Consider the following 13553-nt stretch of genomic DNA (forward strand, 5'->3'; position numbering starts at 1 on the left):
GGGCATGCTGTCACAGTTGGGCTTGAGAATATGACCCAAACACTTCCAGCAGGAACGCAATCCGGCTGTGAGTGGGATACCCCATAGCAGTGGAAGCAGTTTGATTACTGCGTCTCACTGGGCTCATGTAGACTGACATTGGTCAGGGGTTCCTCAGCAGTTACCTGTCCCTGGTGTGACACAAGGTAGGCGAGTCACACCATTCTACTGCTTCAGTAGATGCAAACTCTTTGCATCCCCTCCTATTAGGTCATAGCAAGAGCTTCTGCATGCTGTACAGAGCTTCCCCTTTCTCTTCCTCCAGCACTGGGCTATGGTTTTAACAGTTCTCGTCTCCTCCTGCCCCTAGCATGTGAAAGACATCATCTTGCAATCCAACCCTCTCCTGGAAGCCTTCGGGAATGCCAAGACAGTGCGCAACAACAACTCCAGCCGATTCGTGAGTTCTCCGCTCCTCTCGCCGTGCCAGTAGTGACAGAGGAGGCTTGCCCCTTCTGCCTTCGTCTCATGTGCTCCTGTCCATCAGCCCAAGCTGATCCTTCAGCAGGCGCTCACACCCCTTCACTGATCGTGTTGGCAAGAACCTAGTCGTCTTCTTAAACCTGCAAGTGTGCATGTGCTCTTGCGCTGCTGGATGTGCCCTTTTTCAAATGGCAGCAGTTTGGATTGATGGTGCGAAGCACGTCTCCGAGACTGAAGGGTGAGCTGGAGTGCTGGCCTGTGGGGACAGTGACCAACGAGAGCGGAGCAGGAAGTGGAAGTGGTCAGGCAGCCCTGAGAGCACACTGTTTCCTCAGTCAGTAAGACCCACCTGCATGCTCTGCACTCTCTCTGTGCGGTTTCACAGAGCCGTACTGAAATGTGACAGGCCGCGGCTGCTCACCTGCCAGCCCCAGAGCCTCGAGGCACAGAGAGGCACCCCAGAATCTTTGTCAGTCAGGCGGTCTGATTTCCTGAGTGTGGCCTGTGATGTGGTTTTTCGGCATATTCCATCCCCTTTTTTTGTGAGCCTGTATCGAAGCGAAGCAGCTGTCTCTGCAGGCCCAGCTCTGCACAAGTGTTTCGTGAAGGCCTCTGCGTTTGCAGCACACTTCCTCACTGCCCACCTTCCAGCCCTGTCCTGCTGCAGGGCCCCTCAGGGCCCCTCCCTCCCGCTCTCGCCGTGACCCCGGCTCCGGAGCACGACGTGCCGGCTGAAATGCAGAACCGTGAAAAAAACTCGGTGATATCAATAGCCTATAGTGGAATATATAGGTGATCTTTAGAATTTCTTACATTATTTTCTAGGAATATTCTCTGAATATACCCACCAAAAAAATGCAGTTGTATTGTTTTTATTATGTCTGTGTATAGAAATTACATAATTTTAAGCATTTGGTTTTCACAATAAAGAGGTGCTACTGTATATTCCATAGAAATGGGACAATTAGTTGACAATATAGTTTGCAAGTATACATGCCTTTTCACGTTTTTATCTTACAAATTATTTATCATTGCAAAATTTATGTAGTTCACTTCCTATGTAAGCAATAAAAATATTATATCCAGAGCAAGAAATAGTATCCAATAAAGTATAAAAAAATAATATGAAAAATGATAGTCAATTTTTGTACAGATTCATACAGTAAATTCTCAGCACCAAAAGTAAGAAGACCTTAAAACTAAAATTGAAAAAAAAACCAGTAAGAATGCACATCCGCACATATGCTCAGGTATATCTATCTACACACACTTGTATATAAATACACAAACATTGGTAACAGCCATCTGTGCACAGAAATATGTATGCAAAAGACAAAGAACATTTGTTCTTTAAAAATAAAATGGTGTAAGAATCGTATCAGTATATCGGCATTATATTTTTAACATTGTGAACATATAAATTATATCAGCAGAATTGTGCTACAGATCTATGATCTCTGTCAGAGTCGTACTGTACATGCAGAAGTAGCACTGATAGGGCTGCTTTAACAGTGGCTATCCATCCATCTCTTCTTGGTCCGTAATCTAAAATCTTTTCCCCTGTCGTTTAGTGGACACAGGAAGAAGGAAAAAGTCTTCACTCTGCATTGCATGCCCTGAGTTTGAAAGAGATATGCCTGCTCAGGTCGGTGTACTCCCTTTCTTTTGCTGGCAGGGGAAGTACTTTGAGATCCAGTTCAGTCGGGGAGGGGAGCCAGACGGTGGTAAGATTTCCAACTTCCTGCTGGAGAAGTCCAGGGTTGTCAGCCAGAATGAGAACGAGAGGAACTTCCACATCTACTACCAGGTGAGCAAAGAGCTGTCCAGCCCCTCTGCCCCTGGAGCGCTGAGGAGAGACACAGCTTGCCAGGAACTGGTAGTTTCTTAGTAGTTTTTCATTGTGACTGGATTATTTTAAATTCTATTAAAATATAATAGGGGTGGCACTGTGGTGCAGTGGTCAGCATTGTTGCCTCGCAGAGCTGGGGCCCTGGTTCAGTTCCTGGGGGGCTGTCTGTGTGGAGTTTGCATGTTCCCCCCAACCTCACGTGGGTTTCCTCCAGGTGCTCTGATTACCTCCCACAGCACAACATGCTTTACCTTATAATAGCGAAATTTTAGAATAATGGTTTCTCATTATGCAGTGGTGTAATGTGATTAGTTTGTAGATGTTCATTTTACCAAACTTTTATTATACTTAGTATATATGGTCTCACTGTAAGTTCCTCATAATTTACCTGAGATTGTTCTTAGCTACAACAAAACAGCCCTCTGAAAAGCTCAGGGCATCAGTCTTCCAGACCCATACGAGTGTCATTCAGAAAACCAGAGACGGTTCCCGTGGCACCTCCAGGCATGCTGCCAGGTCGCAGCTGTCTCCCTGTTTGCCCTTTCCCCTTTGCAGGTCAGCCACAGTGGATGTTGCAAATCACAGTCCCAAACCCCGAGAGAGTGCTTTCACACAGCGGCTTTCCCTCGGCTCAGATTCCTCTAGCGTCAGCTCTCGTGCTTTGTTTTTCGTTTTCAATTTTCTTTTTCTGCCACCCACTGAGCTCTGCTATGGTGCAAAGCCATCAGGAATATTGCAAACTTTTGTGCAACATAGCCGCAGAAGAAACACACAGTGGTTTTTTTTTCTGCGTTCAGATTCAGAACGTTTCAGACCCCCCCTCCTGCTCGAACCCAGGTCTTTCAAAGCGACTCGCTGATCGAGCCCCACTGTGTCTTCTGTTCTTCTCTGGCTGCAGCTGCTGGAAGGGGCGTCTCCACAGCAGACCGAGGCTCTGGGGATCATGACACCAGACTACTACTTCTACCTGAATCAATCAGGGACTTACAAAGTGGACGGAACCAACGATAGCAAGGACTTTCAGGAAACGATGGTAAGATTGCACCCTCTTGGGCCAGTGGGGTGAAGGATGTGAGAGTCTCTTGAAAGGTGTAGAAGCCTAGCTGATGAGCTAAAAAGGTTGTGCCCCACTGTCCAGCACTGCCACTTTGAACCTGAGTTATATCCCATTGATCACAGTGATCTGATTCCCCAAGTGGTGGCCCTGCCAGGGTATCTTGACACAAGTCTGTGACCCGCAGTGATGTCAGCAAGTGCCCCACGGCTCCTCCAATCAGTGCTGACTCTCCTGTAAGGCACTGTGTTTGAATGATCTGACAGAGGTGGGAAACTCCTATGACTGACAGTCAACCTCTGATCTTAATTTCTTGATTGGCCTATTAGAAGTCATATCACCTGGATTTTTTAGGTCTTAATCAGTTTCTAATTGAAACCTGTAAATCCTGCAGTTATGCAGCCTTCAGGGACTGCTGTTTCCCATTCCTGTAAACTGTTGGAGCACGTTTTACAAAAGACATTGTTTTCTTCCTTCAGGAAGCCATGCAAGTGATCGGCATCTCCCCCAACAACCAGAATCAGGTGCTACAGATCGTGGCGGGCATCCTGCACCTGGGCAACATCAGCTTCATCGAGGCAGGCAACTACGGACAAGTGGAAAGCCAGGACTGTGAGTGATGGGCTGGGCTGTCCCCATGAGTCTTCCTTGCAGAGGCAGAAGTATCTCCTGTTCCTGGAGGGTTCCTGAGTTTTGTACATTTTCATGGGCCGGTGTAACAATTCTTGCTTGATTCTTACTTGATTACAGCCTTCCAGCACCCAAATACATACCCTTTTCATAGACCCAACTCCTTGCATCTGCTCCAAAGGTTTCTGGGAGAATGCCAAGTATTTTGAGGGTGAGCAGGGTTACAAACTTCTATCATCTGCTGTGTGCACCGATCTAGTCAGTGTTAGGGAGGAAAAAAACAATTATTTTTTTTAATAGCCATGGGAATTTGCAGTATACTGTATAATACAGATTCCCGATGTTTGAGGATACACTTGGGAAATAGGGAAATGATTCGGTTTCCCTCTTTAACTTAGGATTCCTAAAGGATCCTAAAGGAGCTAGATAACCCTAAGGGCCAGAATGGGACCTTTCAGATGGTCTTGTTGTTAATTATCAGGCTTCAGGGGTGTCAATCAGTTATAATAACCAACAGAATGCTGGCCTGAGTTACAGAGTTGTTCACTGGACTGTCCCTTGGCCGGGGGACAAATCCCACAGCAACAGAGTCAGGAGGCCACTGGGAAGCAGCAGAAGTGGGTGACTCCCTGCTCACCCCACCATCCTGGGAGAAAACACGGAGCTGAAACTGGACCTCTTTCGTCCCGCAGTGCTGGCCTTCCCTGCCTACCTGCTGGGGATCGACCAGACCCGCCTGCAGGACAAGCTGACCAGCAGGAAGATGGACAGCAAGTGGGGCGGCAAGTCGGAGTCCATCAACGTGACGCTGAACCAGGAGCAGGCCTGCTACACCCGCGACGCTCTGTCCAAGGCGCTCTACGCCCGCCTCTTCGACTTCCTGGTGGAGGTCCGAGCCACTTACAGCCCCGGGGCACACCTGCCCTTCCGCCTACAGCCATGCAGAAATGGGACAAATAGGTTATATATGATATACATGATGTACGATAAACAGATACATAGATCTGTTTTAATAGATGATGATAAATACAGTAGATGATATCTCTACAGAAGATCTAGATGATCTTTTTATCAGATACATATACAAATATGACATAGAGATGATATCTGTATAGATGACATATATAGATATACTCTTTAAATAGTCAGTAGATTATATCACTACAGATGATCTGTCTGTAGATGACCTGTCACATATAGAAAACAGCAGGAAACAGTAGAAGTAAAAATAAAATATCAGCACATGAAGAGATAAGAGACACATGCAGTGTTAAAGAAATGTTCTCTTTGACCTGTCGCCATACAGAATGGGAGCTCAAGAACCTGTCATGGAGAATACATAACAAAGGGGGCTTGACATTTCTGGGATTTTCTGTGGTTTGATGCTTTTAATGCTTTTGTTCCTCTTTCTTGGCCTCAGTGTGTTTATTTTCTAAACGACGGCCTTGAAGGACTCAGGAATGTGGGTCTCGTCATGTGAGCTTCTCACTTCTCAGTAAAGTTCAGCCAAACCCCAGAGTTTATTGCTTTGTAGAAAGAAATCCTGCGGTTTTGTTTACAGACTGATCCTCACTCTTCCAGAGGGCACAGAGGTGGTCTTTGATGGGGAAATGAATTTTAGGGGATTATATTAATGGTGTCATTGATTAGTCTTCTTCTGTCCTTTGGTGAAGGGCTTTTGATGATAAGATGAATGTCAGTTAGGTTTGCTATATTTTGAGTAATCCAGTAGACAGGAAATCACAGTGGTTACACGTTCAGTCTGACACTTCGTGAGCCACCTGGAGAAACAACAGTAGAGCAGTGTGGACCAATGTTTAGGCTCCTGGACTCTCGTACCCAACTGTGTAAATGTAAAAATTTAATTTTCCTTGAATTAAACCATCACCCAGATGAATTGAGTAGTAAAAAGTTATATTGGTATTTTGTACAAATACACGATACAGAAAAAACATTCTTTCACATCCTTGCACAATTGAAAACATCAGTCTAGCTGTAAGAATTGGCTCTTCAGCATTCCTGTGGTCCTAGTCTAACTTCAACGGGCTACATTTATTGACATTCTCTTCAAAGTTGATTTCAGCAAAGCAGATGAGAAAGCGTCAGGCAGCATTCATGTCAAGACATCCTTTATATCCATGGTAACATTGTCATGTTCTGCATGATGAACTGCATCCTGGTAGGAGTCACGGCAATCCAGGGCCTATCCAGGAAGTCTAGTGTACGAATTAAGAATACAGCCCTGGACAGGATGCCAACCCATCATATATTAAGTTAATGCAGCTTTGATTTCACCTTTATAAAGAAAATAAGGTGGTTATTATTCTAATCTTTGTCCTTCGAAGCAATGGAGAAAATAAACTGATGTTATCTGCATGCTAATGAGCCAGGCTCATTCTTGCTATTTAACTCTTTGCAGGCAATTAACAAAGCTATCCAGAAGCCATATGAGGAATACAGTATTGGAGTTCTGGATATCTACGGGTTCGAGATATTTCAGGTGAATAGATTCACATTTTATTGTTAACCAACTAAAATAACTCACAGATTTACTGAATCGAGATGTTTTGATTGACTGCTAAAGAAAGCCAGCATTCACAATCAATGTTAGGTGATAAATTATTCAGATGTTGAAGCTATAAGTTACCAAGGACATTTAGGATGCAGTTTTAAATATTTTACTTACCAATACTCTGAAAACAAATTTGTGGTTCCAGGTACTGCGTTGTTAAACTGTGAAACTAACAAAATGGGAGCTAACAGAAATGTGACTTTAGGTTCCTAACCTACTTCCCCACCCTTCTGTTTTATGTCCTGGGCAGAAAAACGGGTTCGAGCAATTCTGCATCAACTTTGTGAACGAGAAGCTGCAGCAGATCTTCATCGAGCTGACCCTGAAAGCTGAGCAGGTACAGAGACTGTACTCAGGACGCTGCACTCGGGACACGTGAGAGAACTCACTTCTGGTCGCGGTTACTGTAGGAACTGGAAACCTCTTTCTTTTATCTTCTCACACATGGTGACTGAAAATAGACATCAATAGCAGTTAGAATAGGATTCTACAGAATTTGTTGACTTTAACCATCCCAAAGTGAATTTAGTAAGATGGGTACTAATTACATTATGTGTTAAGTACGTGTTAAGATGTAACTTTATATGAATTTTGGAGGCCGTAACGAGTGAACAATACTATGGTGTCTTTTACCCTGTTCGTTTTTTTAGTTTTCGAAGAAGAATGTAGGTATCAGTACAGCTCTACAGTGAAATTTGTTCTGCATCTATATTTCTATGCCTACCCTGCTGTAGAAAAGCCTCTGTACTGTTCTGCTTTTTTTACTTCTTTTTCCTACTTCAGGCAGAAACACAACGGTCTGTGGCAATCTCCTACTGGAAATGTAGCCAGTATGTTTTAAGATAACAGCTAACAGTGGCCTGTATTTTGTAGTACAGAAAGTAGCCTTTTAGTTTTAGGGAAGTGTAGAGTGGAATAAATTATGTTAAAGACAAGGAACACCTCACAACAGGTCATTTAGATCTGCGTTGTTACTGATGGATTAGGTGCCTCAACTCATTGTTGAGGATTGTTGGGCTGCTCATGCATTGTTTACCTTGAATTTTTGCGATTAAGGTTTTTAACATTATGAGCCATGTGAAATAGTTTGCTAAAGCAAAATCTCAGTTTCTTCTCACTAAAAACAAATTTAAATACAGTCGATGATTTTATAGTAGAATAAAACTCTTGTGGAGGCTTTGAGTGAATTGCTGATGTTGGCAATATACTGTATTCTTGTGATCAAGATCTTTTTCATGTGAATTACATTTTGCTGAAAGGAAAGCTTAGCTTCTTCTCACCCAAAAAAATCTGTTTGATAACAAAAATTGTTGTTAAATATCTAAATATTGTGGCCCCTGATTGGGTTTATGACATTTACACTGCAGTGTAAATTGTCTCTGCTGTCACAATATGCTGCATTCAAATACTTTCAGAAAAGTAGGAGCAGTCTGTGCTCTGAAGTTTTGAGAAATCTAGTGTATCATGCAGTGTCCTGAAGCTGGAGCTGTCCCTGTGCTGCTAAAATAACACGAATGTCTTGTATAGTTTGACCACACCAGTTTTGACCAATCAGGTGATTGAATAATGACACACCAAGGATGAGTTGTGGACTTGCGTACAGCTGGCTGGAACTGAGTTCATTTGTCCTGTGATGAATATGATTTTGAATTTAAGCAAATCAGCAACTGCACTCTCTCACATGTCTTTCTCCCACTGCAGGAAGAGTATGTCCAGGAGGGCATCAAGTGGACACCCATTGAATATTTCAATAACAAAATAGTGTGTGACCTCATTGAGAACAAGCTGGTAAGCTTTTAGGAATCACTGCTGACTGCCTGACACTTCCAAAGTGTTCACAGCAACAGTGAGATCAATAAACAAATGAAAAGCCGTGAATGAAGAAGTATGAAGAGTTCTTGAGCAAAAAGAGTAGGATTGGCCATATCTGATGTGTACTAGAATCTAGAATGTCTTTGGAGTTTTTTATGGATTTGTGTATAGAACATAACTTTTATAAATCGATTTAATAATTATTACTGCCCCAACTCACAGAAAATGCCAAATTGACAGCAGGCTTGCAGCAGGTGGACAGCCCTGCCGCGGAGCGTTGGAGGGGCCTCACGCCTCACGGAGGTCGTGGGTCACAGGTCACAGGTCACAGAGCTCAGGTCTCCTCCCTCTTCAGCCGTTGCTGCTCTTCGCCCGCAGAGCCCGCCGGGGATCATGAGCGTCCTGGATGACGTCTGCGCCACCATGCACGCCAAGGGCGAGGGCGCGGACGCCACGCTGCTGCAGAAGCTGCAGGCGGCGGTGGGCACCCACGAGCACTTCAACAGCTGGAGCTCCGGGTTCTGCATCCACCATTACGCAGGCAAGGTGTGGACAAGGAGAGGGGGGTGGGCCAGCAGGGGCAACAGCACAGAGCTTGTACAACCTGCCACGAGGGGCCTTGCACTCCATTTCTTTCCTGTTGCTTGGCCTCACACTCGGACATCCTGCTGCAGTGGTTCTCAAGAAGGGTCCTGGGGTCCTCGGAGCTAGACTGGGAGAGGTGTCCCCAGAAGTGCCTGTAGATATTGTACTTCTTGTGAAATTGTTACTCAAAAAATAGGCTTGATTAATGTAAGAGGAAATAGGTTCCTCACAGCTGTTGTTCACAGCAATTACATCTTCAAGCAAATTTGTTTTCTACTTCCCTTTAAATCTGCTAATTATGAGGTTTCATGGACTTCTCCCTCTCTCTGGTAGTCAAGTTTTTCATGGGACCTGTAGATCTCTGTGGTTGATAAGTACCGAAGTAATCAACGAAACAGCACAGGCAACAAACCTTTGTGAACTTCGAGCTTGCAGTTTCTCTTAGACTAGCACTCATTTCTTCAGACTGTTCAGTGTTTGGTGCGTTTTTTCCTCCTACAAATAGGACTATTAAGGTTAATTGGCAAGATTAGGATTTTCATTCTACAGACTCCATTCTTGCAGATATTCCACCTTTACAAATGCCATATCTGCAAGAAATAATGACAAATAATTTGTTCGCTTGCTTGCTTGATTGATTGGCTCATTGGTTGGTTGGTAGGTAATCTGTATGCAACCTGTATGCTTGCTGGAGGCGGCTGCATCTCTGTGCGCTATTTCTTTGCCTGGTGCTCTGCTAGGACATGCATCTCCATCTGTAGCTTACCTAAATAAGTCCTCACTCCTGCATTAACCACTGGGGTCTGCAGAAGGCCATCGTGAATGCGGTTGTAGTGCACAATCCAGGCGTGTTTTTTATGTGTTTTCCGCCCGGACCAGGTGTCTTACGACGTTAACGGCTTCTGCGAGAGAAACCGCGATGTGCTCTTCCCCGATCTCATCGAGCTGATGCAGAGCAGTGAACAGTAAGTGAGCCCTTCCCTCCTGTACAGCCATGGCGTTTTGTAGCCATCTGAGCGACAGTACGGATATCTTCAGAACAATTCGCCTTAAGGGGAAAGGAACTAAAAAATACTGTAGAACTGAGGACACATCTTCTTCCTCATCCGAATGAGATCATATATGATATGCACATGGGTACCACCGTACAAATGTTAAGAAATAATTCAAAATACTGACATTACATTCATAAAGAGATTACAAAATTTAACCAGGTAAATTTTCTCCAGTTCTGTAAATGGCACTGAAGTAATAAATTGTAGGTATAGTCAGATATATTGTAGCTAAGTAGTGGTGATTTTCCACTCTCTGGAATGTTTGTTCTTCAGCATATAGAGCAGCAATTACTTTCGACACTTCCACAGTTCTGGTTTACTTCCCATTTTTACAGCCACGCACGTACAGTACAGGAGGTGGTCGTGGCCGTGTTTCTGAGCGCTGCTCTCGAGTGGCTCTCTCACCTTCTACCTGCTCCCCTTGTCTCCCCAGCGACTTCATCAGAAGCCTCTTCCCTGAGAACCTCAACACGGACAAGAAGGGCAGGCCCTCCACGGCCAGCAGTAAGATCAAGGTGCTAATCGGAGCTGAGGGCTCCTGCCCGTGTTATTGTGACTTAAAAATGTATGCGACTCTGTACAGAATTAACAGACAGCACACGACAGTATGTGACAGTGAGCTCCTCCAGGTTTACACTCCCTCTCCGGTTCAGTGGAGGCCAGTCCCTTGCTTACTGAACCCGGGACTGAACCCCAGGCTATTGGTGACCGTGCCTCTGCTGTCACTGCTCCTTCCTCCGGCACTGCCTTTCCTCCAACGCTGCAGGAGACCAATTCGTTGGATTTTTATTGTACTTTTTTACCACTGTGTACAGTGTCAATGGGTTTTGGAAAGGCGTCCTGCAGTTGTGAAATACCATAGCCTATACTGTATTGTTTATTTTTATCATTATCACTGTCCCTTTGAATTCACCAGTTTATGGGTCTGTCAGCTGTTTCTTTGCTCATTCTGCTGACGTTAATTGATAACAAGAGTATATATTACAATTATGGTTACAAGCTGCCTCGTTTAAGGAACAAATGCGTTTGCTGATCCCAGTTATTACCAACTTCCCAAATATCCCAGCTGTGCTCAGGACTCAGAAGAGATTACAGAAGAATTATTTATAAAAACCCATTGTAATTTGACCCATAGGCATTTCCCATTTGCTGTAGTATCGTAGAGCCTAGGTATGAACAACCGATTGAAACCCAAGTCATTAACTGGTAGAATAATGGTGGAATAATCTTTTTAGTTATGTTGGACGTAGAGGAAGCTAATTGCCTGTCTGGCTTTACTGCTCCGTCAGAAACAAGCCAACGACCTGGTCAACACCCTGATGAAATGTACACCACACTACATCCGCTGCATCAAACCCAATGAGACCAAGAGGCCCAAAGACTGGGAGGAGAGCAGGTCTGTATCTCTGTATCTCGCTCTGTGCCCTGTCATTGTCAGAGCACAGATGCTCACAGGCCTGACACTGTCACACACGCCTGTTGATCTTGAAATCTTTTTAACAGATTAGTTGCCTTTGACTTTTCCTATATAATTTTATTTTTTTCTGGATTCCTACTGTTATGACTGGTTTTGATTGAATTAATTCACCAAGCTATCCCGCTGTTGAAGTGATATATTTATTGCTGGGAATTAATGTACTGATTTATTAAAGTTTATTTTAGAAATCACACTTTATAGCAGTGCAGAGTGAAAGTTCTGTGTTTTTGCAATATGTAGTGCTTTTTTTCCAGTATATTTTAGTTGGTTTAACATTATTAAAACATTGATGCATTCAGTTCAGGAGACAATTTTGCTTGTTGTTGTATGCGTCTGTGGGAAATTACCTTTAAAATAGCTGTACATCATGTAAAAGCTGATTCCCACAGTCTCTGACAAAGCCGTGTTCTGAGAATTGAGCACATGTCACTGAGCCATTACGAAAGTGACATCACGACCCTTCAAACCTAGTGGAATCCTGCCCCTTTTGTGGCGTAGGGGAGTTCCCCGCCGTCTAGGGAGCGGCGCTGTGTACGCTCTGCATCCCAGCAGGAGCAGACCTGAGCTGCTCTCGTCACACATGGGGGCATTGTTTCGGAAGCAGGGCCAGCGGCCACCGCGACCCCGTTCAGTGTGTGTGTGTCCTGCGTGTCCAGGGTGAAGCACCAGGTAGAGTACCTGGGCCTGCGGGAGAACATCCGGGTGAGACGCGCTGGTTTCGCCTACCGCAGGATCTTTGGCAAGTTCCTACAGAGGTGAGGCCGCCTCGTGGGGTATGGGAGCCTGTTGAGCGATTCACACGGTGTTTTGGTACAGAGATGGAGGACGGTCTTACTCGGGATTTCTGGGAACAGAGCATCTAACTCTGGCCTGTGGTTTAGAGCCGGGGATGGTTACACCTATTCATATGCAAAGCAAAAAGTTTCTGGCGCCTGTGTGGGTGGGATGCATCACTGCTGTCTCGATGTGCGTTTCCAGGTATGCCATCCTCACTCCACAAACCTGGCCCTGCTGGCGTGGCGACGAGCGCCAGGGCGTCGAGCACCTCTTGCGCTCTGTCAACATGGACTCTGACCAGTACCAGATGGGGCGCACCAAGGTGTTCGTGAAGAACCCCGAGTCGGTAGGGCAGCCGCGCTCCACCAGGGGGTCACCCCGTGTTTCGTCGTCGTGATAGGTCTTGTGCCTCATGCAGGGCCTGATGTAAAAGATCGCTGTTTCTACAGCAGGGGCTGTTGTACAAATATCAAGCTTCTGGTTGAAAGAGGTTCGGTGGGACCACTGTGTTTGTTTAAATATACATGAGCTCCATCAAACATAATTCACATCTTGTCAGGCCAGATGTGCCCCGTGCAGAATTCACAGGTTAATCCAAATCACCTCTTCTTCAGATGAGCCTCTATAACAGAACTGCTCTGACTAGGGCCTACCCTTTGTAAAACCTAGTTCTCACGTAAATCCTAACCCTTCTTAAAACATGAACAAAATCCTGATGTCGTTCCGGCCAGCTGTTCCTGTTGGAGGAGATGAGGGAGCGGAAGTTCGACACCTTCGCGAGGACCATTCAGAAAGCCTGGAGGAAGTACATTGCCAGGAGGAAATACGAGCAGATGCGGGAGGAGGGTAAGTGGATAGGGGAAATGTCAGCATGGTCAACTTGAGAAGAAGCTCAAGCATGTTGTACTACACACATGATCCTGCCTGCACACGGCTTGATGCCACCTGCCCGTCTGTGAGTCAGTAGTTAATTGATCCAAGATCTCGATCAGCAGCTTGGCCCAGACTCCCACAACCCTTTGCGCAAAGAAAGCCACCCTGTTCTGGGTTTTAAAAGCACCTCTGCGTGGTAGAATAATGTAGTGGGTGTTTCCCATGGTCTTCTCAGCCTCCGACATCCTGTACAACTCGAAGGAGAGGCGCAGGAACAGCATCAACAGGAACTTTGTGGGAGATTACTTGGGCATGGAGGACAAGCCCGAACTGCGCCAGTTCTTGGGCAAGAGGGAGCGCGTGGACTTCGCTGACTCCGTCAACAAGTACGACAGGAGGTTTAAGGT

General features: G+C 45.2%; 1 protein-coding gene across 1 annotated transcript in view; it reads left to right on the top strand.

Moving 5' to 3' along the window:
- Positions 1-13553, top strand: part of myo1f (myosin IF) — a 51753-nt gene that overhangs the window by 30646 nt on the left and 7554 nt on the right. The window contains exons 10-25 of the mRNA XM_088907486.1: positions 350-439; positions 2138-2269; positions 3210-3344; positions 3845-3977; positions 4688-4884; positions 6415-6495; positions 6818-6904; positions 8269-8355; positions 8758-8925; positions 9844-9929; positions 10453-10534; positions 11309-11415; positions 12153-12251; positions 12475-12619; positions 13005-13119; positions 13382-13551. Of these exons, the coding sequence (XP_088763612.1) occupies positions 350-439; positions 2138-2269; positions 3210-3344; positions 3845-3977; positions 4688-4884; positions 6415-6495; positions 6818-6904; positions 8269-8355; positions 8758-8925; positions 9844-9929; positions 10453-10534; positions 11309-11415; positions 12153-12251; positions 12475-12619; positions 13005-13119; positions 13382-13551 (1914 nt within the window). The remainder of the gene's footprint in view (positions 1-349; positions 440-2137; positions 2270-3209; positions 3345-3844; positions 3978-4687; positions 4885-6414; positions 6496-6817; positions 6905-8268; positions 8356-8757; positions 8926-9843; positions 9930-10452; positions 10535-11308; positions 11416-12152; positions 12252-12474; positions 12620-13004; positions 13120-13381; positions 13552-13553) is intronic.

This window comes from Atractosteus spatula, chromosome 28 (assembly GCF_055471065.1).
Source record: "Atractosteus spatula isolate fAtrSpa1 chromosome 28, fAtrSpa1.hap1, whole genome shotgun sequence".
Lineage (NCBI taxonomy): Eukaryota > Metazoa > Chordata > Actinopteri > Semionotiformes > Lepisosteidae > Atractosteus > Atractosteus spatula.